The sequence below is a fragment of the Grus americana genome, chromosome 17 (genome assembly GCF_028858705.1).
Source record: "Grus americana isolate bGruAme1 chromosome 17, bGruAme1.mat, whole genome shotgun sequence".
Classification (NCBI taxonomy): domain Eukaryota; kingdom Metazoa; phylum Chordata; class Aves; order Gruiformes; family Gruidae; genus Grus; species Grus americana.
The window spans coordinates 3632885-3658416 of record NC_072868.1 but is presented as its reverse complement, the minus strand read 5'-3'; the positions used below and the strand labels follow the sequence as shown (position 1 = coordinate 3658416).

The 25532-nt window shown below is 63.5% G+C and overlaps 1 protein-coding gene across 3 annotated transcripts in view; it reads left to right on the top strand.

Moving 5' to 3' along the window:
* Positions 1-277: 277 nt before the first annotated feature.
* Positions 278-25532, top strand: part of SOGA1 (suppressor of glucose, autophagy associated 1) — a 28736-nt gene continuing 3481 nt past the window's right edge. The window contains exons 1-15 of one of the 3 annotated variants that reach the window (XM_054845534.1): positions 278-1037; positions 9298-9522; positions 11101-11259; positions 13919-13981; positions 16831-18063; positions 19030-19146; positions 19324-19449; positions 19818-20048; positions 20226-20333; positions 20629-20796; positions 21865-22116; positions 22289-22360; positions 22737-22807; positions 23062-24511; positions 24607-24748. In XM_054845534.1, the coding sequence (XP_054701509.1) occupies positions 321-1037; positions 9298-9522; positions 11101-11259; positions 13919-13981; positions 16831-18063; positions 19030-19146; positions 19324-19449; positions 19818-20048; positions 20226-20333; positions 20629-20796; positions 21865-22116; positions 22289-22360; positions 22737-22807; positions 23062-24511; positions 24607-24748 (5134 nt within the window). In that variant the 5' untranslated portion in view covers positions 278-320. Of the gene's footprint in view, positions 1038-9297; positions 9523-11100; positions 11260-13918; positions 13982-16830; positions 18064-19026; positions 19147-19323; positions 19450-19817; positions 20049-20225; positions 20334-20628; positions 20797-21864; positions 22117-22288; positions 22361-22736; positions 22808-23061; positions 24512-24606; positions 24749-25532 lie in introns of all 3 variants that reach the window. The other 2 variants (XM_054845536.1, XM_054845533.1) reach the window with 2 other exon arrangements.

Sequence of the window (25532 nt, the reverse complement as noted above, 5' to 3'; positions counted from 1 at the left end):
CCCCCCCCCCCGGACCTGCGCTGGCCCGGGGGACCCCTTTACCCACGGGGGTGCCCCTCTCCCCGGGGTGCCCCTCACCGGCAGGGATGCCCCGGGGGTCCCGCAGCGGCGGGTCCGAGCGGGCGGCGCGGCGCGGCGCTGGGCGGGCGGAGGGGTCGCTGTTGCCGCCAGCACGATCGGTCCCCCCCGCTCGTCCCCCCCCCCGCCGCCTTTTGTTCGCCGCCCGCGCGCGTCCCCGCCCGGCGGCGGGGCGGGCGGGCGGAGCCGGGGCCGCAGCCGCAGCCGCAGCCGGGGCCGAGCCCAGCGCAGCGCAGCGGGACATGGAGGCCGCGCCGGCGGAGCAGGGCCCCCCCGCGCCGCCGCCGCCGCCACCGCCGCCGTTCCCGGAGAAGAAGAAGAAGCCGCAGCGGGCGCCGTCGCCCGCCCGCCCCAAGGAGGTGCCGGGCTGGTCGCTGGCCAAGAGCCGGCGCGGCGGCGGCGGGGGGCACCCGGGCGCGGCCCCGCGGCTGGCGGCGAGCGGCGCGCACCCGCACCCGCACCCGCGGCGGGCCGGCGGCGGCAAGGAGGGGCGCCCCGAGAAGCGGGCGGCGGCGGCCCGGGCCGGCGGCAAGGGGCCGGCGGGGCGCGGCGCGGCGAGGGCGAAGGGGCGGTGCCGCGGGGCGGAGACGGCGGCCACCGGCGCACGGCGACCGGGACCGGGGTCGGTGCCCGGGTCGGTGCCGGGGACCAGCCTGACCGACAGCAGCTCGGAGGTGTCGGACTGCAGCGCCTCGGAGGAGGCGAAGCTGCTCTCGCTGGAGCTGGGGCTCAGCGGCAGTGACGGCGAGTCCCCGGGCAGCGCCCCGCCGCCGCCGCCCTCGGCCGGCGAGGCCTCACCGCTGCCCGAGGAGCCCTCGGCCGCCTCCATGGCCAGCAGCCGCCTGCAGCTCAGCACCTCGCTCGCCTTCTCCGACCTCACCGAGGAGCTGCTGGACGCCGGCACCGACGGGCTGCTCCGCGAGCTGGAGGACCTGCGCTCCGAGAACGACTATCTCAAGGTGGGCACGGCGGCATAGCGTGGCACGGCGCGGCATCCCAGGGCATGGCATCCCTGGGCAGTAGTGCGGCACAGCACGGCATCCCGGGGCATGGGTCAGCAAGGCTCAGCATCCCTGGCCGTAGCGTGGTTCAGCATCCCTGGGCATGGCATGGCACGACATCAGAGGGCACGGCTCGGCATGGCATGGCATCCCTGGCTGTAGCATGGCATGGTGTGGCATCCCAGGGCAAGGGTCAGCGTGGCTTAGCATCCCAGGGCATTGCTCAGCATGGCAGTGGCATCCCTGGGCCATAACATGACACAGTGTGTCATCCCAGGGCATGGGTCACCATGGCTCAGCATCCCTGGGCACACCACAGCATCCCAGAGCGTGGCATGGCACAGCATCCCTGGGCAATGCCATGGCACAGCATGGCATCCCAAAGCTTGGCTCAGCATGGCCAGCATCCTTGGGCAATAGCATGGCTCAGCATCCCCAGGTAGGGCGCGGCACAGTGTGGCATCCCTGGGCATGGCTGGGCACAGGACACAGCTCAGCCTGGCATGGCATCACTGAGCATAACCTGGCCTGGCTCAGTTGGGCAGCACAGCATGGCACGGCTGGGTGCGGGGCTCGGCGGGGCTCAGCCCAGCGTGGCATCTCTGGATGTGGCCTGGGCACAATACAGCTGGGCTCAGCTCAGCGCAGCATGGCATGGCCTGGCATGCTATGACTGGGCTTGGCTCAGCTGAGCATAGTGTGGCATGGCTGGATGTAGAGCATGGCTTGCCTAAGCCTGGCATGGCCCAACAGGACATAGGGCAAAGCTCAGCTTAGGACAGCATGGCCCAGCTGGGCCCAAGACCTGGCCTGTCTCAGCACAGCAAGGCCCAGCTGGGCATGGCCCAGCGTGGTGTGGCATGGCTGGGCACTGCTTGGCTCAGCACAGCATGGCATGCTTTGGCACAGGGCACGCTTTGGCACAACGTGGGCCAGCTTAGCCTGGCATGACCCAGCCGGGCATGGACTGCCCTGGCGTGGCATAGATGGGCACAGCTTGGCTCAGCACAGCATGGCCAAGCCTACCATGGCCTCAGCTTGGCATGGCTAGGCTCAGCACAACCTGGGCTGGCATGGCTTAGCAAAGCACAGCTCAGCATGGCATGGCTGCGCTCAGCCCAGCTTGGCATGGCTGAGCATGGCACAGTTTGGCTCAGCCCGCTTTGGCATCCTGGAGCACAGCATGGCACGACCTGACCCCGTGCAGCTGGGCACAGCTCGGCCCGGCACAAGGCGGGATGCTCCCTGCTGCCCTCCCTGCCTGCTGACTCTGCCAGACCCTGGGGAGATTTTCCAGCTTGCTCCTTTCCGCCTGTTCCCATGCTCCCCGGGGCCTTTTTCCAGGCGTGCGGCGTGGCTGCCTGGTTCACGGATGCGTGGTGAAGCCAGGGCAGACATGCTGTGTGGGGACAGGGGCACAGAGCTGTTCTGCCTCCGGTCACACATCGACCCGACGCGCCTTGGCACACGCTGCCTGCTCTGGGGTGGGCGCAAACACCCACCAGGTGCTGCGGCCCGGTGGGCTGCGGGCATTTCGCACCCTCTGCTCTTCTTCAGGGTGGAGCTGTGGATGAGATGCATGCGCACTCACCTGCTGGGGGGTTCAGGGATAGGTACCATGTCTCGCTGGCTGCTTTTTGGATGTCAGAGGTTGGAAATCAGGCCAACTCTCAAACACTGGTGCCAAAGTTTGTAAATGCATCGGGATTATAGCTATGAGGTGGGAGCTAGGCATTGGGTGACGCGCTCGAAGATGCTCAATCAGGCCCTTTGTCCATTAGCAAAGCCCTGATTCACAGCTGGTGTCCCAACTCCTGCCAGAATTAGCAGCAAGAGCTTAAGGGCTTTGATTTACTGAGAGTTGGAAAAAATACAGATGAGGCCCCCCCGGTTTCCAAGAACGCACATGCAAACGCTGCCGTTCCTGCGGACCGAGCAATTGCTTCCTCCTTTTCCATGTGATCTTCTTCCTGGCAAGCTGCAGGAGCGTGGGGTGCAAGTATTTTACCTGCTATGAGGGGCGGCGACTAAAATCCCCCAGCCAGGAGCAGTGGGGAGAGCGGAGAGCTGCTGGAGATGTGCACCAAGAAGCACCGTGGGGATGCTGGTGGCATCCTCTCTGCTTCGCTGTGGCACCTTCTATGTGCACTCCCACCAGCACGTGGGTCGCTCTGCTCACACCTCCCTGACACGTGCATCCTGCTTATAACAGGGTTTCGGTGTTGTAGCTTACACCTCCCGAAACTTGAGTGGGAGACCAACGCGGTGGTACCCCGGCTCCAGCTGGACAGAAGCTGCAGCTGGACACACACCTCCCTTGTGCTCCAAAAAAAGATGCAAGATTTGCCCAGTTTCTCTGACAAGGAGCAGAAAACTCTGCTGGGCCACAGCAGGGTGCTGGCTTGTGCTGTCTCTGTTAAAAATTTGGGGATTTGGGGCTTTACGGCAAAAATAAAACTGTAACCCAAGCGATCAGCATCACCCACCCCGCCGTGCAGACCAGGTTGGTCCCAGCGTGCAGGCACCCTGCAGAGGTGGCCCCTGGCCTCGGCACCTCCCCTCCCCTCGGGTGTGGATGAATCACACTTATCGGAGGTGACTTATTTCCTAGGACTCACCCAAATATAGCTGCAAATGAATATTTTTTTTATTTATTCATCAGAGCCAGGAAAACCTGGTGCGTTTTTAAAGAGAAACAAGGATTTTTGGGGGTGGGAGGGTTTTGGCGACGTTTTGGCACGAGCCAGACGCGCGTGGTGCTACTACGCTCGTGTGATGCACGCTGGGTTTCGGAGCTTCCCAGCAGAGCACATCGCAGCCCTCTGTAACGGTGCCAGCTCGTGCTGCATCTTTCCTTGGCTGCCATAATAAAATGTACATATTTAAGCACAACTCATTCCCTTCTCTTTGCAACCCAGATTTTTGCAAGGCTCTGCCTTCCTCCTCCTGCTTGGGGCACAGCAGGCTGGTGCCTCCTCTTGCCTCTGCTCTCGGGTCCGTGCACCTGCCGTGACCCTCCCATAAATGGGTTATTTCAAGCGTTTCCACAAAAAAGGGCTGTTTTTCATGCACAGGTTGGCAGCTCGGCAAGGGAGGAGGTGTCTCGGGTGTCCTTGCCCCGTCTCGCTGTTGCTGAGCCGAGCGGTGCAGAGCAGTTCCTGGCCCTGCTCGGTGGGCTGGAAAATGTGAGATGCGATACAGCAGCAGCTGCGGAGGGACAGGCAGACAAAGAGTGGGCACGGGAGAGGGTTTGGAGCGAGGGGAGGGGATGCCTGCAAACCCTCTCCTCTCCGCGGGAAGGGGCTTAGGCGAGAGCCACGTAACTCCGGGACCGCAGTCCTGCCTGCCCCTTCCTGCTGCCTGCCCCTCTCCAGCTCCCTGCCCTGCGTTGCCCTGCATCCCTCGGGCCTTTCCTGGCTCCCTGGAGGAACACGTAGGGTGCATGGGTGGATGGATGGGTGGCTACATCATTTCCCCTGAGGCCGCTGGGGACCAGTGCATGCCACCAGTGAGGGCTCACTGAGAGCATCCCACCCCACTGGGGGCTGCGTGGGGGACCTGGGGGCCGCATTTGGGCAGCCCTGTTGGTGCTGGGTCCCAGCTCTGCTGCTGCTCGGATCCTGCCCAGCCACAGGGGCAGGGACCATGCCCAGGGGTCCCGGTAACCGCAGGCAGAGCCGGGATGCAGAGCTCTGCCGTGTATGACCCCACCAGCAGCCACCCTGGAAGGGGCTTTGCAGCCTCTTGCTTTTTTGGATGCTGCACAACACGGGTTGCGCTGCAGAGAGCCCCCAGCTGTTTGCCTGTTAATTTATGGGGGCAGGTGTAAAGCTGAGAAATGTTGATTTTTCCCTCGCCGACGTGCTGTGCTGTCTGCCGAGCGGGAGCTGGCGTGCCGGCCAGGGGCAGGGCTCAGTGCATGGGCTCCAGCGTGACATGGAGGGAAGGATTGCTGATGTTTACTGTTAGAGCTGCTGTTAATGCACCTAAAAGAAACCCCTGCGTGTGACACATGGGTGTGCCTTACCCATCCTTTGACCCATTGCACCCCAGCGTGGGCTTGGGGTGAGCTGCCTTTGCTGGGACCCCCTCGCGGGCAGGGCACCCTGGGCAATTTCCTTTAGAAATCCTCTCTGATTTTATTTTTTCCGTCACAAATTCTAGCATGATTCCCTCTCCTGTCTGGTGGGCGCTCAGAGTTAATTGAAAGCTGCTGCTTTTGTCCTGTAATCTCGGAGGAAGCGGTGCTTGTTGCTCCTGGACGGTAATCCCCACCTTTGCACGGGGGATCGCAGGCTCTCCCGCGTACGCACCAGCTGCCAGCGCAGCCCTCAGCTCCGCACAAAGGCGTCGATGCAAAACACACAGGCAGCTTCCACCCTTTCTCCTCCTTTGCATCTTGCGCTGAGTTTTGGGGGTGCTGGTGGAGGGTGCGAATGCAGGCAGGGCTGTGCTCCCCCGGAGGGCTGCCTGTCCCCCGCGGGCAGGCGGCTGCTGCTTGGCTGCGCCCCAGAGCCTGCGGCTGCCAGAGCTGCGGGCATATGTGCTGTCAGCAGCACGACAGCCAGCCATGTCGTTATTTGCATGATCCTGTTTTGTATCCGTTGCTGCTTTCTGCTTCTAAAAGATAGTGGATCCTGCTGAGGAGCTGCGAGCGTTGCACAGCGCGAGTCCCCTGGTCTGGTCTGAGCTTGCTGCATTCTTGCAGGCGCCTAAGCCAGCGTGTAACTCCCCTTGGGCAGGAGATCCGAGGGTTTAACTCTTCTGCCACAACCCGTGACGGGTCTGATCCGCGTTTTGAGGTGTGCTCTGCCATCTCCACTGGTCCCCCTCCTGCTGTGCTGCTGTTCAGGGCCATCGCCCTGCGGCTCAGCCCCTCCCAGGTCTTGCCCTTCCTGGAGGAGCTGATGCCCTGCGAGTGGGTGTGCGGACACGGCTGTAGCCGGTACCTTCTCCTGCTCTGAAAATGCATGGGTTTTTTTTTCTGAACTGGAACCAGGCAGTTTGCATCCCACCTTGCCACTTCTTAGATTCCTTAATAACCTCCCCAGGGAGAGACACTGTGTCCGAGGTTTGCACAGAGAAGGTTGAAGGTATGTTGTTGTCTCTTGGGTTCCTCCATCAAGTGTAACCTGGCTCCTGCAAACACCAGTGGGGTGTTTGCTTCTGCACACCGTCGTCCCTTGGGCATTGAAACAAGTCTCCCTGGACTGCAGATCCCCAAGCGTTTTTTCCAAGACAGGTGACTTCTAGTGTAAAAACGCCATGAAATCTTTGCTGCTGCAGAGATGGGGTGAGCACGGATACAGTGGTGGATAATCCTGGAGGATGGAGGGGGTGAGCAGCCCGTGGGTGCTGGGAGGCTGTGACTCTGTGTAGGGTTGGGTGCCTTTCTGTTTACAGGACAAGTGGCCAAGCCTGGCAGCCCCCACGGGCAGTTGTGTTGGAAAGAAGTCATTTATCTCGTCCTCAGTGTTTCCCACCTCGTCTCTGTGTCACACTTTATTTAGCGTTGCTTATGGTGCTTCATGCTCGCAACGCCACCCCTGAATTTGGGATCTTTCTATGGGGTTCCTCCCCGCTCCTGCCTCTGCTCTCACCTTATCCAAATGGGTTTTTTGCTTTAATTTTGCTAAGTTGGGCTTAGCTCCAGAAAACGTGCAGATGGAAAGGGTGAGGCTCAGTGGCTGTCACAGACCCCCGAAGCCGTCAGGGCACCTCTGTGCACCCCATGCGGCTCTGAGCACCGCGGGGTTCTTCTGCCCGCCACAGCCCGGCCGTGAAGGGGGTCAGCTTCGCCATCCTAAGCTCTCTTCCAGTTTGCTGGCGCTTTTCTGCTCTCAGATCCTAATCCAGTTATTATGGCTTAGCAGCACGGCTTGCCTCCGAGGGGCAAGCTCAGGGCAGGCTGCGCGGCTGCTGCGTGGGTTTATTGGCGTTACAGGGTGCGGGCAAATTCCTGCCGCTGGAGCGAAGGGACACAGTGCTTTGCCAGCCCCCCCAGCGCCAGTCTGGCTGCAAACCCCCCAGCCCTGCTCCCCGGAGCAGCTCAGGGTTGTGCCACCGGGCTTTGCCCAGGCAGCGGCTTGTGCTGGACGCAGCCTCCTCCTAAAATAATGGTTGCTACAACCCGAGGTATAAACAAGCAGGAGCTCTTAGCACGGCGAGCCCAGGCTTCCTTCCAGCAAATGTAAGGTTTGGTTGGGTTTTTTCCAAGGTCCCTGCTCCCTGCCCAGCTTCTGCCTGGGGAATCCACATGGCAAACGGAGCCGGTACAGTCAGCACTGGAGTGGGGCGCAGGCAGCCCCCCGTGCCTCTCTAATCGTGTTCAAGCCATAATTCCCATGACTTTGGTGGAGAAAGGTGGTTTTCCACCACGCCGTTGCAGAGTGCCTGTTCACCTGCAATGCATCATGCAGTTTTTCCCATGAAAGCTCCCAAGGAGTAGATCCCATAAACCAGCTCCCCAGTTTGGCTTATGGGGGTTTTGCTGGTGTCCCTGGGGCGGTGGCACTGCTGTGTGGCGTGGGCAGCGCTGGCGGTGGGTTTCCATCGGGGTCATCACCCCGTGGTGCATCGCAGCCTTCGCAGGGCTGTCTGCCAGCACGTGAGGTTCATCCCTGGGGGGTTTCATGCCTGAGCTGTGTGGGGTATTACTGAAACGCGCCTGCAGCGATGCCCCATCGCGGTCTCTGGCTGTCCCTGGAGCAGCTGGGACTGGGACACCCTGCTGCCCATCTCGGTGCCTCGGGGCTGTTTCTGCTCTGCTGTTGTTCTCGAGACCCTCCAGCAAGAAGCGGAGTGGCGGAGGGTGGATGCTGGTGGCCGTGGTGCCGCCGGGCTCCAACAGCCTGGGCCAGGAGATAATCCGGGATTGTCTAATTGACGTTCCTTATTTGTCACGTAGTGTTTAAAGCCAACAGTGAACGACTGTGACTTGTCCCCACAGCTGCCGCCCCCCCCTTCCCGGGCTCAGCTTCGCCTTTCGGGGGAATTCTTGCAGCTGGGGCTTTGTCCAGGCCAGGCGAGCGCGGCAGCGAGCGTGCCAGCGCCTGGCAGAGCCGGCGTGGTGCTGCTGTCTCAGGCTGTAGGTCACTGTCACGGGCGGTGTCGGGAGCAGCGGGGTCCCGTCCCCCTCTGCCTGGGGCGAATCGGGGCTGTGCATCCCCGCTGCCTGTGCCAGATCCTCCACGGTGCAAGGCGGCAGCGTGAGCCCCTCACCTCTCGAGGGGCAATTGCATTTGGCAGTGACGGGAGGTGTTTGGTGGCGGGGTGTTTTGGCAGGAAAGCGGATGGTTGATCCTTTCCCAGGAGCGTGCCGGGTCCACCGGGTCTTGTGGAGGAGAACAGCCGGTGCGACGGCTGGAGGGTTTGCGTGGAGGATTTGGATTGAGATCGTGTTCATGGGAACCTGAGAAGAGCTTTGGGCAGCGCAGGCTGTGTGGGTCCCCAGGGACCAGAGGGGACAGTCCTTGAGCATCCCCAGCAGCCACAGCCCTACGCTGGACGGGGAGGTGGTGCTGGGGCTGGGGCTGTTGCAGGGGTCCCACGGCGGCCGTGTGCCACAGACCCGGAGGAGGCTTTGGGTCGGCGCTGGTGCCAGTGGGATGTCACCCTCAGCCCTGCTGTGACAGTGACGCCGCAGCCCCGCGCCGGAGGCTCTGCTGGGCCGGGAGAGGTTTGTCAGTGTGAGAGCTGATGAGACTGGGAAGGGATGGAAGGGGGACCCAGCCTGGCAATTGCTGCTTGGTGGCAAAATGACGGGCAGCCTCTGGTCCCCGGCGCTGGCGGCATCTCACTCGTGTCCCCACGTTGCCTCCCCTGTCCTCGCCTGCCGTCTCCTCCTTCCCTTGCCTGCCTCCCTGACACATCTTTTCCAAAGACGACCTACATTTTTTTCACCACGGCTGCTGCCTGTGCTGCTCCTGCAGCTCCTCTCCCTCCCCCATCTTCCTCTTTCTTTACCACAAATATTTATAGGCGCCCGTGTCGGCTGTGCCCCCCCCGCCCCCTCCAGGTGGCTGGCTCGCCAGCGGGTGATGGTGCCCAGCTGGCTCTAAGCCCTTTTCCTGCAAGGATGGGGCTCGACTTGAGGCATTGAAGGTCTGTGAAAATGGCTTGTGGGATGGAGAAGGGCAGGGAAGCCACAGCAGGGAAGTGTCCCGGGGAGAAAAGAGGGGAGAGTAAGCTGCAGGGTCCAACATGCATCTCCCTACAGGATGAGATTGAGGAGCTACGTGCCGAGATGCTGGAGATGAGGGATGTCTACATGGAAGAGGATGTCTACCAGCTGCAGGAGCTGCGGCAGCAGCTGGACCAGGCCAGCAAGACCTGCCGCATCCTGCAGTACCGGCTGCGCAAGGCCGAGCGCCGCAGCCTGCGCGTGGCACAGACGGGCCAGGTGGACGGCGAGCTCATCCACAGCCTCGAGCAGGACGTCAAGGTGAGGCCGGGAGGGCGATGTCCCCATCTGGGCAGTCCCCAGGTTCCCCAGAGTGGTTTTTGGTGAGATGCGGCCGTGATGGCCGGTGAGGCATGAGGTGGTGGGAGGGGATGTTGGGGTGCAGGGAGCTCTAGGGGACTGTGCTGTTTACGGGGTGCAGCCCCTTAGCGGGAGCATCGCGCTTCCCCACTAGCGGTGATAGTACAAGACGTGGGAAGCAGTGCTTTCGGCTCATGGGTGGTCTGGGCATGGGGGCGTTTGGGGGCGCCCGGTGGGGTGGAGAGGGCCAGCGTTGCCTGAGGATGGGGGTCTCGCAGTGCCATATACAACGTTCATCCTGTGCAGGCTGGAGCCCAGCCCAGCCACGTGCCCCGAGGTCCAGCTCCCTTGTCCTGCACCGGTAGGGACAGGATGGGGCCACCATCGTGGGCTGGAGCAGCACGAGTGCGCAGGGAGGGAGCGGGGGGACCGGGACCCTGGGGACCTGGGAAACCTTGCAGAGCCCCGGGCATCGCGGCACACTGGGCTGGGGCAGGGACAAGGGGATTTCCGCGGGGTGACATTGCTTCGTCCTCGCCAGCCGCTGGCCCTCAAGGAGCCGCCGGTGCCGGTGAGTGTTTGCTGAGTGCTCTTGCCTACAGGACCGCTGCCAGGAGGGGCGTGCGGTGGCAGCCAGAGACGGCTCCAGGGGGGACGGGCAACAGCTTGAGGAGTAACTTAGTTTTTTGAGCAGAAAACAGCTGGTCCCGGAGCTGAGACATGCCACAAGTGCAGGGCTGCAAACCCGCCTTGGGCTGCCCATCCCTGCTGGGGGCTCGGCCCCCTCCCCAAACCACCCACCAGGCCCCAGCTTGGGGTGCTGCTGCTAAAAATGCCCCCTCCGGCTTCTCCCTTCCTGGGAAAGAAAGCGCAGCCCATCCTTGGGTGGAACGGGAGCCCGGCCCCGTGGTCTGAGCCCCCCAGCCCTGCAGCGGGGCTTGCTGCTGCCTCTGCAGCGCTGGTACCCTGGGCTGGGCGGGGGACAAGGGGGATCGGGGTCAATTTCTCCCTTCCTGCAGATGCGGGAGCAAACGCTTTGTGCTGTTAAGCTCCCTTTATGCCGGGGGCTGCCCTCTAGCAGGGATCCAGAGGGGGGGCTCTGGGCCTTGCCCGGGATGGATGGAGACACCCTTCACCCTGGGGGCAGCTGCTATTTTTCCGTAACGTGATGCAGCAGCTCGCCTTTCTCCCAACCCGCACAGTTGCTGCCTGCAGTGAGAGGCTGCCTGCTCTGGTGCTGCCCGACGGCTTTTCCTGCCCTTTGGGGGCTTTTCCAGCCTCACGGCGTGGGGGAAAAGTACAAAAAGGGCGATGAGCATCCTGCAGCATCGTGCTAGGGCTGTGGAAGGCAGGGTTTGGCCAGGGGATGGGGACGCATCACACACAGGGGCCAGGGTGTCACTCAGCATCGTGTCTGCTCCACAAGGTCTCAGTAACAGCCTGATGATCTCTGCACCAGGGCTGTAGGTGTCCAGGCACCACGGTCGCGGCCCTGCGCAGCCTGCGCCCAGCCTGATGACAGCCCTGCTGTGTCCCCAGGTGGCCAAGGACGTCTCCGTGCGGCTCCACAATGAGCTGGAGGCGGTGGAGAAGAAGAGGATCAGGCTGGAGGAGGAGAACGAGGACCTGCGCCAGCGGCTCATCGAGACGGAGCTGGCCAAGCAGGTGGTGCAGAATGAGATGGACAAGCTCCGAGAGGTGAGGGGGACAAGGGAGGGGGACGGGGAGGTGTCCCCAAGGCTCTGCCTGTAGCAGGTGTCCTGGCCCTGCACCACAGGATCCCCCCATCCCTGCTCGCATCGCTGAAACCCAAACCGTGCTGCAGATGCTTGTGAAATCCGAGCAGCCCGAGCGAGGCATGCTTCATCCCACCCTGCAGGCACAGGGTGGCCCTACCCCATCCCAGGGGGGCTCCGGGACTTCCCCCCTGCACTAGAGCCACTTTCTGTGTCCTCAGCCACTTGCTCAGCCCCCCGCCCCGGGCCATGCCCAACTCCCACCGGCCAAAGCTCTGCACGATGCGCGGAGTCCGCCGTGTCCCTGGCGCAGTGCCCGGCGCTGGCCGTATCCTGACCGCGTGCTGCCGGTTCAAACCAGGCCGAGCTGCGTGGCAGCGGTGTCCCAGGGGTGTCCCGGTGGTGCTGCGGAGCCGGGTGGGGTTCCCGTCTGTGTCCTGGGAAGCCGTGTGCCACGCATGTACCCATACGTGTGGGTCCAGGGTGCTCCGTGCCATGCCGGGTTTGGGACCAGCTCCCAGCCAGGAGCAGTGTCGTCCTCGGTGACAGGAAAGGCATCCCGGTGACAGCGTGGACTTGTGATCCATTGCAGCACTCGTAACCCACTTCCCTACTGCCCGGGATGCCATCGGTCCCGGGGGAGCCTCGGGAAGTGTCTCTGGCTGAGCCGTCGGGGCAGTGCATGGCAGGAGATGTGCTGCGGCAGAACTTGAGCCCCGCTCCCACCGAGGACGGGGACACGATGCTGGGCAGGGTCCCTCTGCCCCCGGCCGTGCTCCCCTGCGTGGCAGGGCAGGGAGCCAGCACACGGCTTGGCATCTCCGGGGCCGGTTCTGGTTAACACCGGGGCCGGCTCCTGGTGAGCCGCAGGACCCAACAGCGGTTGCACGCGTCCCCTCTGCAGGCACCTTCTCTCGGGGTGGCACGGAGCAGCGTCACCCCAGACAGGGTGTCTTGTCCCTCCACCGCGCAGCCTCCACTAACAGGCGTGAAATGGGTTTCCCTGCAGCCAGCGAGCGCAGGCTGAATAACAAATGGCAGCAGCGGGAGCGGGGCTGGAGGACTTTTGTGCTTGAAAAACAGGCAGAGAAAATGGTTGCGTGGTCAGTGCGTGGGGAGACCTGAGCGCCAGCTGCTGCCTTGCCCTGGCCAAAGAGCGTGGGACAGGATAGGGCCCCTCTCTGCAGCTGCGTGAGCCCAAAGGGGACATACTGCTGGCTGGCACAGCTCGGAGCTCCCTGAGCCCGGGGATGGCATGTCCCCAGGCTAGCAAGGGCATTGGGGTTACTCACTGATTGCAGAGCGCTAATTAGACAAAGAGTGAGTTAACACCCCTCCTCCGCCTCCTCCCTGCTGCTGGAGGGCACAGAGGGTGGTGGAGCTTGTTAGCAGCAAAGCCAACGCAGCAGAGGCTGGGCTGGGCTCACCCCTCAGGGCTGATTATTTCTCCCTTCCAAGAGATTTCTCCCATAATTGGATAATTGTCGGGATGGGCAGATCATCCCCAAAGGCGTGTGCATTTGCCCCTCCGGCTCTATCCTTCTGTGGGGGGCAGGAGAAAAGTGGGACCGGTCCAGGTACCCTGTGCCAAGCCTGCTGCACCAAGCTCGGCCACGAGACCCTCAGGCGTGGCCACCCCAAGGGATGCCCCCAAGGTGGCGCGATGACGGCTGCCATCCGACCCAGGGTGCCGGGTTGGGGACTGCTTGGGGTCGGGCGATGCCCTTTGCCAGCCCCGGTCCCCAGCGCGGTGGGGGCGAGGGGTGCCGACGTGGCACAGCCAGCCCCCAGGAGAGGCTCTGCAGCAGCAGCAGCAGCAGCTCCAGCGATGGTCGTGGCCTTAATAGGAAAGCCTGGAGCCCGGCACCTTGGCACAGGCAGCAGCTTACATTTCACAGCTGCTTTCTTTGGCTGCCGGGCCTCAGCGCCAGCTTGGAAATAGGTCCAAGGCAGCTGCATGGATCGGCCGGTGCTCATGGGGGGCTGCGTGGATGTTCTTGAGGGTTTTCCCCCAGCTCCCCATCCCAGATAACTGGCCCTGCTCTGGGCACCCGCTTTTTTCCCCTCTTCCAGTCTCCCTCACTGCTCTGTCTGGGCTCCCCCTCTCCCAGCTGTCCTCGCTAGCCCGGACATCATCCCTTGTGTCCCCAGAGACCCAAGGGCAGTGTCAGCATCGTCCTGCTGAGGAGCCCTCCCCATAGCGAAGCGACCAGGACGTGTCCCTTGCTTGGGGAAGAGGCGATGGCGAACGTCATCATCTGCTGCTCCCACACTGGGATGCCCCGAGAGCCGTTCCCTGGCCTGGGGGTTGGATTCCCCGCTCCATCCAGCCCTGACCGGACCGTGACTCAGCCTCTCCATGGCTGGTTTCCTGCTCGCTCCTGCTCTCGCGCTGCTCGCTTGCCTGCAGGGGGAATTTCTGGCCAAACCTCATGATATGATAATTGCCGGTCCAGCTCCCCCAAAGGAAAGGGCCTCAGCCCAACGGGGCTCTGGTGTTTTCCTGGCGTTCACAAGCAGCTGGAGAAGGCAGCGTTGATGTCCATCCCCGCTGGGTCTGTCTGTCCGTGCCAGGGTGCTGTGCCATCGCTGCAGGTAACAGCTCGCTCTTTTCTCTGCAGAATTCCCTGAAGAAGCGGGGGTCTCGCTCCATCGGGAAGACCGAGAAGAAGCCATCGGTGCAGGTATCGGCACCGGCGCGTCCCGGGCATGCCACAGTGGCCCACCAACACCCCAGGTCATGGTGCTAGCTGGAGACCACGCCTGGCCCAGAAGTAAATCTGGGCATGGCAGCGCCATCCCCTCGCTGGCCGGGCTTTCCTGCCTTTCAGAGACCCTGCATAAGGGAGGGATTGATGTGCTGGGCCATCCTCATTGTCCTCAACCTCTCCCTTGTCTCATTTATCAATGGAGCATCAGTGGCCGGCCGGTGGCTTTAACCCTTTGCGAGTGTTGGGGCTGCAGTAAGGAGCTGAAGGACTTTGGCTTTTACATCGCAAAGCTGCTTCTGCTCTTGGGTTGGGGCTGTTGCAGCCTGGGTCCCTCCTGCCTGCGCCTGCTCGAGGGTGGCCCGGGAGCCCCGCGGGGTTTGGGGGAGCTGAGGGTCCCAGTGGGCAGCAGCTCGAGGCCGCGCTGTCCCTGCCAGGCGCAGGGGAGGGGGATTTGCCGGTGGCAGCAGGATTTCAGCTGTCACTTGCTGTTGGGCTGAGCTGCTCTGACTCGCTAATGCTGTTACCGGGGCTTGGAGGGGCAGAGCTGCTGTTGCGGGAATAGAAATGCAAGTGTTTTAATACTGGAAAAATCCTCTTTTGAAGGCAAAAGACCCAAAGGGTTTAGTTTGGGGAGTAGATCTGCTCCCCCAAAGCCGGGGCAGGGAGGGAGACCCCCTCAAGACACCACTGCCACACGCTGCTGAGAGCCTCTCACGGGGGGAACCCCGAGCACCCCGAGGCTTTCTGGGTGCCCTGTCATTGCTGGCACAGCCCGCTCTGGGCAGCCGCGGGACGGGGACCCCAGGCCCTCAAAGACTTTCCCCTTCGCTCTCCTATTTATCGTCTGCCTTTAAGTCCATTTCAGGCCAGCTGGCGGTCCCAGAGTCCTGCCCCCCGTTTCCCCAAAGAGCTGACCGTGGCTTTGCGCCTACAGCCGGCTGTGCCCCGAGCCGAGGGGGCTGTCCCGGAGCCCCTCCGTCACCCCCCTGCCTGAAGCTGAAATACGGCCCCTCCTCTGCCTCCTCCCGGGGCAGGAAACAACCCCCAGCCCTGGGCTGCAGGAAACCCCCCTCTCCTTCCCGCACCCCCGGCGGAGCCGAGACCCCTCAGCCTGGGGACGCGGGGCTGGATGCGGCCCCAGCTGTGTGGTGTGACCAATGCTCCCTGCAGGAGCTGGTGCTGGGGAGCAAACCCCAGCTTCCTCGGGTGCAAATGCCCCTGGACGTGCTTCCCCCAGGGCGCTCCCTCTCCCACGCAGCCCCGGCTCCGTGGCCCCGCAGGCTCGTGACTCATCGGTGGCTTCCTGGGCCCCTTTCTCGTCCGGCTGCGCTGGGCGAGCATCGGCGCTCACCGAAATTGGAGTTGGGGGGAACAGAGTCAGTGCTGAGGTCCGCCCCGTGCCCCAGGAGCACTCGCGGTGGTGTTGGGGGCGTGCGTGTCCTTCCAGCGATGCCAAGGGGCAGAGGGACACGCTGGGCTGCTGCTTTTTTTTTTTTTTTTTTTTCTCCCCTGGAAAAACAGGAACTGAGGTCATGTCTGCCCCGGCGGGGAGAGCTGCCCGCGCCAGCCCTCTCCTAATCTCCGCAGCTAATTAGCGGGGGGCACAGCTTTAATGCGCCTTAGCGAGGCCGCGTCTCCGTGCGCGAGCGCGGAAGAGCAGCAGGACGGTTCCTGTGGTCATGGCAGGGCGTTTGGGGAATAAAACGGCAACCCAAATTCATGGGACACCACCCCCCCCATCACCCCTGGCTTTGATATGAGCAGCCCGGGAAGTCTGCAGAGTAAATGGCTGCTGCGGGCTTGGGGGGGCTGTGCGTGGCTGGGGGGGGAGCTGGGGGTCAGGAGCACCCAAAGTGGGGGGACAGCTCGTTTCTGCCAGCCAAGGAAACAGGAAAGGGGACGAGTTCAGCCAGGCAGAGGGCTGCCAGGGCCAGCAGCCACCCGGCCAAAGGGCTCGGCCACCTTGGGGCTCCAGCGGGTCCCACGGGGTGAGGGTCGCAGCCCAGCAGGTCCCCTCCTGGCAGTCACCGCGCCGGAGCTCGGAGCACTCAAGTGACCCCACGGCACGGGAAGCCACGAGCTGGACGTCAGGAAATCCTGGTCCTTTATCCAAAAAGCTTTCCAAAGCAGAGAAATGGTCTGCCTGGGCAAATAGCCGAGATCCTTATTGCTAAATTTAAAAAAAAAACCACGTGGAGAAACAGTTCCAAGAAGCAAAAGGGCCTGGGAAGCGGCCAGTGAGCTGCGGCAGGGTGTTTGCCTGGGTTTTCTGTCCCCTGGAAAGGTGGTGGCAGCGAGGATGAGTGCTGGGCGAGGGCTGGGACTTCGGGAGGTTTCCAGCCGAACCTGCTGCTTCTCCCCGTGACGGAGTGTTGGGGGCTGAGCGGGAGGAGCAGAGACCCGGCGGGGGGGTGCAGCGGCAGTAGTGCCAGTCGTTTCAGCGCTCGCCAGTTTTTGGAAGGAAACCTTGTTGGTGGCTTGTATTTTCCTCTGCGGAGTCTGACAGCTTTCCCTCCCCCTGCTCCCCACAGTGGATTGGGCTGCAGCGGGGCTGGGCTCCGTCCCCGCATCCCCGGCGGTGGCTCGGTGTCCTTCCTGGGGCCGGAGCCACATGTCTCCTCGCCTGGGCATCCTGCCCTGTCTCTGGGCTCTCCCTGAAAGCCTTCAGGATGGATCCTCAATTTTTTTTCTCCTCTGCGAACCGGGGCTGCGGCTCCCCCGGGGTGACGGGGGTGGGAGGGCAGCATGTCCGCAGGGCTCGCTCGGAGCCAGCATGGCCCCTGGGAGCACGTTTCTAACGGCCGTGCCCTCTCGGTCCCCAGGAGGACAGCGCAGACCTGAAGTGCCAGCTGCATTTCGCCAAGGAGGAGTCGGCCCTGATGTGCAAGAAGCTGACCAAGCTGGCCAAGGAGAACGACGGCATGAAGGAGGAGCTGCTGAAGTACAGGTCCCTGTACGGGGACCTTGACAGCTCCCTCTCTGTGGAGGAGCTGGCCGACTCTCCCCACTCCCGGGAGGCCGAGCTGAAGGTCCACCTCAAGCTGGTGGAGGAAGAAGCCAACATCCTCAGCCGGAGGATAGTGGAGCTGGAGGTGGAAAACCGCGGGCTGCGGGCAGAGATGGACGACATGAAGGGCCAGGGGGACAGAGAGCTGCCAGGGCAGGACACGCGGTTCCTGGCAGGCGTCTCGGGCTGCGGGGACGCGGGGGACACAGTGGCAGAGCTGCGCCGGCACCTGCAGTTCGTGGAGGAGGAGGCCGAGCTGCTGAGGCGCTCGCTGCTGGAGCTGGAGGACCAGAACAAGCTCCTCCTGAACGAGCTGACCAAGTACAAGTCAGACCACGAGCTGGACGTGACGCTGTCAGAGGACAGCTGCTCGGTGGTCAGCGAGCCCTCGCAGGAGGAGCTGGCCACGGCCAAGGTGCAGATCAGCGAGCTGAGCGGCAAGGTGAAGAAGCTGCAGTATGAGAACCGCGTGCTGCTCTCCAACCTCCAGCGCTGCGACCTGGCCTCCTGCCAGACCACCCGGCCCATGCTGGAGACCGACGCCGAGGCCGGCGACTCGGCACAGTGCATCCCCACCGCCGGCTGGAGGGACGGGATGGGCAGCGGCGAAGCCGATGGGCAGGACAGGCTGCCCAGTGGTGGGAAGGTGCCCGATGGTCCCGCCAAGCTGCTCAAGCCCAAGGACCTGGAGACCTTGCTGGGCATCCGGGACCAGGCAGCGCTCGTCAGCAAAGCGATCGACGTCTTGATTTCAGATGCCAACGGCTTCACCTCCGGGCTGAAGGCTTGCTTGGACAACGAGTGCGCGGGGGGGCTGCTGGGCGAGGCGGTGGGTAGCGGCAGCGAGAGCCCCAGTGACGCCAAGCTGATGAACGTGCTCCTCATGCGGCTGGGCGTGCTGCAGCAGGACCTGGGCTGCTTCGTGAGGAAGGTGGACCACCTCACCAGCGGCCTCAAGGAGCACGCGGACTCCTTCCCCTTCTCCGGCCCCGGCAGCCACGACGCCACCAAAGAGGGGCTGCAGAAGGAGCACGCCTCCAACTTCCAGGTACGGGCTTCTTCCCACGTCCCCCGCAGCAGCTGCCGCTTTATTTGCCGCCCCGTTTCCTCCCGCTTTAACGGAGCAAACCCCGATCCCCAACGTAACCTCCTCCCTGCCTCTCCCAGAGCAAAACCCAAACTAACACCTCGCTGCATGCCAGTGGCACCGGGGACAAGGTAGGACTCTGCTCCAACAGAGTGTGCCCAGGGCAGGAGGCAGTGGGCATCCTGGTGCATCCCGGCACGGGCCGGTCGTGCCGAGGCTGCCCTGCTGCGGCCGGGGGCTCTCGGGTGCGATCCCACTTTAGCAGGGGCCGACGTTTCGGGTGCTCAGCCCAGCGTCCCCGGCTCAGCAGCTCTTTGCTTATTGGGGCTGAGCTGGGTGGGAGGAGAGCAGCCTGCAGCCACCTGAAAGCAGCCCAAATTGCGGGGACCCCACCTGCAAGAAGCCTCAGCCCCCAGTGGTACCCAGGTAGTGGTAATTTGGGGAGCAAAGGCTCCAGTGTGAATCTGCATCCCACGGGGAGCACCTTCGGAGCAGCGGAGGGGGCCCAGCTCGTGCTGGGGGCCAGGGATGTCAATGGTGGTTGGGGCCACGGGCACAAGCCCCTTTTTCTGGAGCACACTCGCTTGTTCAGAGTCCTATTTTACTGCATGTGGTCCCACCAGCCCCAGGTCCCAGTCTGCCCCAGTCACTGCATGGCACCATAACTGGTGTTTGCACATTTTTTCCCTCTTTCTCTCTTTTTTCCCCTTTCCCCAAACAATCCAGGCCACGTGTCTCCTCATCCTGTGTTTCCTTTTGGTTTCTGCATTGTCTCCTGCCATGGTGATGAAGCTCCTTCTCCTCCTCATCCTTTTTGTTGTCTTGTAGTTCTTTACTGTTTCGGAAACCCATTGTTTTGTTTTCTGGCTTTTTTTTCCTTCCCGCTCTTTTGGTTTGTTCTCATTAACTTGCCCACGCATGCAGCAGCCTGATTTTAGGGACGCCGACCCTTACTGCATCCCCCACGCCAAGGACATGGACCCCACGCATCCCCGGAGCTACAAAACCTGCAGGCCTGAGGACAACGACTCCTACGCCACCGAGGTACGACACGGGCAGGGAGCCGTGTCCCCCCGGGGTTGGGGACGGTGCTGTGGGGATGGGGTTGTCCCTCCTGGGAGCAGGGGACAAGGGAAGCCGCAGAGCCCCATCGGGGAGGGACGCGGGGAGCCGTGGCCAGGCGCAGCCCGTCGTCCCCATCCCCTCCCCGGGCCGTTGCAGATGAAGGAGCTGCAGCTGGTGCTGTCGGAGGCCAACGAGAGCCTGCGGGGACTGCAGGAGCAGCTCTCGCAGGAGAGGCAGCTGAGGAAGGACGAGGTGGACAACTTCTCGCAGAAGATCTGCCAGGTAAGCGGGCAGCAGCCCCGATCCCTGGGAAACGGGTGTCCCTGCGCCCATGGCTGTGCCACCTCCAGCCCCAGACTGATGACCCGCTTGGGGACCTGGGTGTCACCCAGGACTGCACACAGCGTGTCCCATCTTCAAAGGGCACAGGGGCTGAGCGCACTCCGCCTTGCACATGGGCGTGCAGCCATGCAGGGCTTCCACCCACGGTGGTGCCTTGATGGCCCTGCTGTCCCCAGCCCACGGCCGCAGCATTGCACTTCCCTGGGGGTGTTAAATACGCGGCCAGCACCAGGCTCAGCCCCAGACCCTGGGATGGAGGCACCACATCGCTGCCACCAGCCCCTCAGAGCCCACGCGTTTCTCCGCAGCTGAAGGAGGACCACCAGAAAGCACTGCTGCGGCGGGAGTTTGAGCTGCAGAGCCTGAACCTGCAGAGGCGGCTGGAGCAGAAGTTCTGGAGCCAGGAGAAGAACCTGCTGGTTCAGGAGTCACAGCAGTTCAGGCAGAGCTTCCTCCTGCTCTTCATGAAGCTCAAGTGGTTCCTCAAGCGTTGGCGCCAGGGCAAGATGGTGCACAGCGAGGGCGAGGACTTTTTGGAGGTACTGTGTGCTGGGGGGCTCTCACCTCGGCTGCTGTGGAGGGGGGACCATGCTGTCGGGCATCCCCGGGGCTGTCCCTCATGCCTACGTGTCCCACCCAGGGCTGCTCGGGTGTCCCCCATCCCTGGCCGTGGGTGCTGGGTCCCCTCACCACCCCAGCCATGCTGTCTTCCGCAGGTGAACAGCATGAAGGAGCTGTACCTGCTGCTGGAGGAGGAGGAGCTCGCCCCGCAGCAGCAGGCAGACAACAAGACATGTGCCGGGGACACCTGGACCCCCAACACGGTGAGGGGGGTCCCCACGAGCCCGGGGGGTGGGCAGGATCAGCCCCCCGCCACGGCTGTGTGGCATGGGATGGCTGCTCTTCCCAGGGTGCCTGGTTGGGAGGGGATGCTCCCCGCTGGTGTGTCACCCCAGGGGTGGTCCCCTGCCCTGGTGGCACCCCCTGTCCCTCACCCTGGGGGTGGGCAACCTGCAGGGACGGGGTGCAGAGAGGGCAGCTCCCACGGGGTCCTACCCTGTTGGGTCCCCTCTGGTACGGGGGCTCGGCTCCCCCCGCTCACCCTCGATGTGCCGGCAGCCCAACGAGTGCATCAAGACACTGGCGGACATGAAGGTGACCCTGAAGGAGCTGTGCACGGAGCTGCGGGAGGAGCGGCGCGGTGCCAGCGAGCTGCAGCAGCAGTTCACCAAGGCCAAGGCTGCGTGGGAGATGGAGCGCGCCGAGCTCAAGTGCCACATCGCCCAGGTGGGAGCCCCGAGCATCCCACGGGCTGGAGGGGGTCCCCCTTGCCTGGTGGGGACGTGGGGCTGGGGGGCTGCCCGCGCCATGTGCCAAGCGCTGACGGTTGGGCAGGGCTGGGAGGCAGGGTGGCACTGTGGGAATCTCAATTAGCAGCCGCTCCGGCAGGCGAGTTTCTATAGCAACGGGGCTGGCACAAAAATCCGATTGTAGAGCAGCAGAGGATGCTCTTTATTCCTCCGCTGTGTTTGTCTGGGGTGGGCAGGATGATACTGGGGCTCAGCATCCCTCCCCACAACAGGCATCTGGGAACAGCATCAGAGCCCTCCTCTCCACCCCGGGGTCACAGCATGGGTGGGTGCTCTGCGCCCCTGCTCATGCTGCGAGAGGGATGTACGGCTGCGGCGAGAGCAGGAGGTGGAGGGAGGGCAGCCTCGCACCGGGGAAGGCTCCTGCGCACAGAAGCGGTCTCCTCCGCCCCCCAGCCCTCCCTCGCAGTGATGAGGGCTTCCTCGCGCTGTGCTGGCAGCAGCCCATGGCTGTACATCAGCTCCGCTCCCCAGAGCGGGTGCCAGCGCCGCCCAGGCAGGATTTCTGTGGGCAGAGCTCAGCGGTGGTCCCCAGTTCCCCTCTCTCCCCCCAAAAGAGAGCAGAGCTGCCGTGGTGGCAGCACCCCGGCTTCAGGTGCCTTCCTGGCTGCCAGCGACAGAAGCATCCTCGAGGACTGCTCTGCCTGCCTCGCAGGCGATGCTGCCCCTCTCCGGCAGCCGGGTCCAGCGGGCAGGATTACGGGCAGAGCGCAGCCGAGCAGGCGCGACATCGAGCCCGTGTCCCACTGGGTGACCGTCTGCTGGGCCGTCTGGCATGACATGGCTGCAAGCCCGGGCTGGCGGCAGCTTGGCCGTGCCCACGGGTGAACCATGCTGTGCAACACGGCCTTGGGGACACGCTTATTGCCCGACCATGGGACCTGCACTGGGAACCGGGCTGCCCACAGCCTTGCCCCTTTGCTGGGGATGTCCAGCACCACGCTGGGGCCATGGGTCCCCCACAGCCACCAATGTGTCCCCGCAGCTGGAGTCGAAGGCAGGCAAAGGCATTGCAGAGCGCACGCTGCCGGACTGGAAGGTGGCATTGAAGAGGGAGCGCGAGGAGCACCAGCATCTCCTAGCCGAGTCCTACAGTGCCGTCATGGACCTCACCAAGCAGCTGCAGATCAGCGAGAAGAACTGGAACCAGGAGAAAGTGGAGCTGCTGGCCCGCTTCAAGGAGGAGCAGCAGCAGGCAGAGCAGCAAGCGAAAGACCTGCAGAACAAAATCAACCAGGTATGGTGTACGCTCATCATGAACGTGTCCTCCAGCCTCTGCCACTTGCCCCCTGTGTGTGCCCTGAGAGCGTGCAAACGCTTGGGGCACACACCAGGGGCGAGCGGCAGATGCCTTTGCTTGCCCAGAGGGGCACATGTTGCACACATGGAGTGACCAACACGTTCTCCAGTTGCAGAAAGGAGCCAACCCATGGGCATTGAAGCACTCCGAAATGGAGAAGCACGGCAGCAACTGGAAAGAGGTGGGCAAGAGAAGGTGGAGGGCTCTCGGGGTGCTCGTTGGGCTCAGGTCTATGCTAAGGGTTAGATGGGAGGTAGTGTGAACCCCAAATAACCCCCCCTTGAACAGCAAACCAGGCTGCAAGGGGGAGTACCAGGGACTGGGGAAAATGAGAGGGTGGAGAGCGTGGCTGAACCCCAAGGGCTTCAGTGGGGTTATAAAAAGTCGATTTAAAATAGATGTGGGCACAGTGAGCCCCACATAGCCCTGGGAATGGGATGCCAGGCCTGGGTGCATGGGGGGGTGGTAGTGCTGGAGAGGAGCAGGGAGCTCCAGCCCATCTGTGTACTTCAGTGCTGTGCTTGCTGACACCACAGCTCGCTTCTGTGTCCTCCTAGGCTCTCAATGAAAAAATCACAGACAAAGAGACAAGCTCTGAAGCAGAAGCCAAGGGAACCAACCTCAAAAGGTGAGTGTGCTGGTGCCCACATGGTCCCCAGGGCACGGAGGAGGCTGCGCAGGGCTGTCCCAGGTTTGGCAGCCCCGGCAGCTGGGGGAGAGATGCAGCCGTGGCCCAGGCTTGTCCTGGAGGCCAAGGGCTCCCATGAGGAGCAGGACTGGGTGCCCAGGAGGGTCTCGTTGGGGTGGGAGTGGGGTGCCTCCAGCTGCCCCCCAACCTGCTGCCCTGTCCCCTTGTGAACCCCATCCTCTCTCTTCCCACAGGACCAAGTCCGTTTCCTCCATGTCAGAGTTTGAAAGCTTGCTCGACTGTTCTCCCTACCTCCCTGGAAAGACTGCGCCGGGGCTGGGTGACCATTCCCGGGGCAAAAAGGCATCTGCGGCCGCCCAGCTGCTGCCCAACGGGATCCGGGACAGCACCGGCATTCCTCCCTCAAACTGTACATATGTGAATATTGAGCAACCTGTCCCTGACAGCCTGGCCAAGGAGAAGCTGGGCATCTCCTCCTGGGACTACTCGCGGGCAAGCAGCCTCTCCGGGCACGACCCAGCCCAGAAGCAAATGCAGAGGAGCTACACGGCGCCCGACAAGACGGGGATCCGCATCTACTACAGCCCGCCGGTGGTGCGGCGGCTGGAAGCGCCTCTGGTGCACAACAAGGAGGGGAAGATCATGATCGAACCCGGGTTCTTGTTCACCATGGCCAAGCCGAAGGAGCCGGAGGAGTCGGCCAGTGCCGAGAGCACCTACAGCCAGTGGCTCTGCAACTTCTCCAAGCAGCAGCGGGAGCTGCTGGACGGCGGCACAGTGGAGAGCACGGTGCCAGCAGTGCCCCGCTTCCCCCCCTCGCTGCACGACCTGGAGATCTCCGGCAACATGAGCGACGACATGAAGGAGATCACCAACTGCGTGCGGCAGGCCATCCGCTCCAGCTCGCTGGAGAGGAAGGTGAAAAGCGCCTCCAGCCAGACGGTGGGACTGGCCCACGTGGGGACGCAGACCATCCAGACAGTGAGCGTCGGCCTGCAGACAGACCTGCCGCGTGGCAGCGGCATGCACGGCAAGAGCTGGTCCCCGCGCAGCTCCTCCCTCGTGTCTGTGCGCAGCAAGCAGATCTCCTCCTCCCTGGATAAGGTCCACTCCAGGATCGAGCGGCCGTGCTGCTCCCCAAAATACGGCTCTCCGAAGCTCCAGAGGAGGTCTTCCTCCAAGCTGGATGCCTCCAAGGACAGGAGCCTCTGGAACCTGCACCAGAGCAAGCAGAACGGCTCTGCCTGGGCCCGCTCCACCACCACCCGTGACAGCCCCGTCCTCAGCAACATCAACGACGGCTTGTCCAGCTTGTTCAGCGTGGTGGAGCACGCGGGCAGCACCGAGTCCATCTGGAAGCCGGGCTGCCCTGAGAGCAGCCGGGTCAAGCCTGAAGCACCCAAGTACGGCCTCGTGCAGGAGTTCTTCAGGAACGTCTGTGGGCGGGCACAGAGCCCCACCGCCCCCACGGAGAAGAAGGAGGCCACGGGGGAGGAGGGCAGCAAGAGAGCCGAGCACCCCAGCCCAGCCACCCACCACCCGGCTGAAAACATCTCCCGCGTCTTGAACAAGAAAGTCCTCAAGCAGAGCAGCTGCGAGGACCCCAAACCCTTGTCCCCTGGCCAGGGGAGTAAGGACGCAGCCCTGCGGGACCCCGACCTCATCTCGGCCATAGCCAGCGAGGTAACGAGGCAGGGTGCCCCCCAGGGTGTCCCGCCATGGCAGGGGACGGGGTGCCCGACCCCTCTAACTCCCCTGTGCCCTGTCTATCTTTGCAGGACACGGCGTGTGACTGCAGCTCCCAGTCCCTCACTTCCTGCTTCGCCCGGCCATCCCGCTCCGCCGTCCGCCATTCCCCCTCCAAGTGCAAACTGCACCCCGCGGACCCCCCCAGGGCGGAGGAGAAGCCGGGGACCTCGAGTGAGTGAGGACGGGGGGCCGGGGGATGCAGCGTGCCTGCTTTCCACTCTCCTGCCGGAAGAGCGCCTGCGCTGACGCCCCGCGGGGGCCCCTCTCGGAGGCGACGCGGGCGCATCTGTCTCCTAACCGTCCCCTCGCCCCCGGGGACGCTTACGAAGCAGATGTGGAGCCAGTGGCAGAGGCTGCCGGCAACCCTGGGGTGTGCGGGGACATCCCGCCGGGATGGCTGCTTCACCTCCCGCCCGTGCGGAGACCCGCTCCCTTGGAGCCGCTGCCGGCACCGGGGCGGTCCTCACCGGTGCCCACCGCCCCGGGAATCTCAGCTGAGACCCCGCCATGCCGAGGGCTCACCGGGGCCCCGAGAAGGGGAGAGCAGCCGGGGGAGGCTGCTCATGTAGATAGGGCAGGGCTGGGGCGAAGCGCAGCAGGGACGCCATATGGATGCGATGGATGGAGGCGTGATGTCGTGCTGGGCCCCGCGGGCGGAGGGTGCTGGCTCTGGCCCCCGTGGCCACTGCCAGCGCTGCCCGCGCTGCCTGCCCTGCCCGAGCTCCAGCGCATCCCTGCCAGCCCCGATTGCGGCGCGGTTGCATCAGCCGCAGGGCAGCACGTGCTTCCCCGGGCAGGAAGGAGGCGGGGAGGGTCCCTGCGGTCACCCAGGCTGGGCTGGGTGTGGGGGCCCTCCCTGGCCACCCTTTTGCTCTGGGGGGGAGCTGCTGAGGTCCTTCACTGCTGGGAAGGGTCCGGGTGGTCCCCTTGGCTCCTCCAGCTGCAGAGAGAGGGC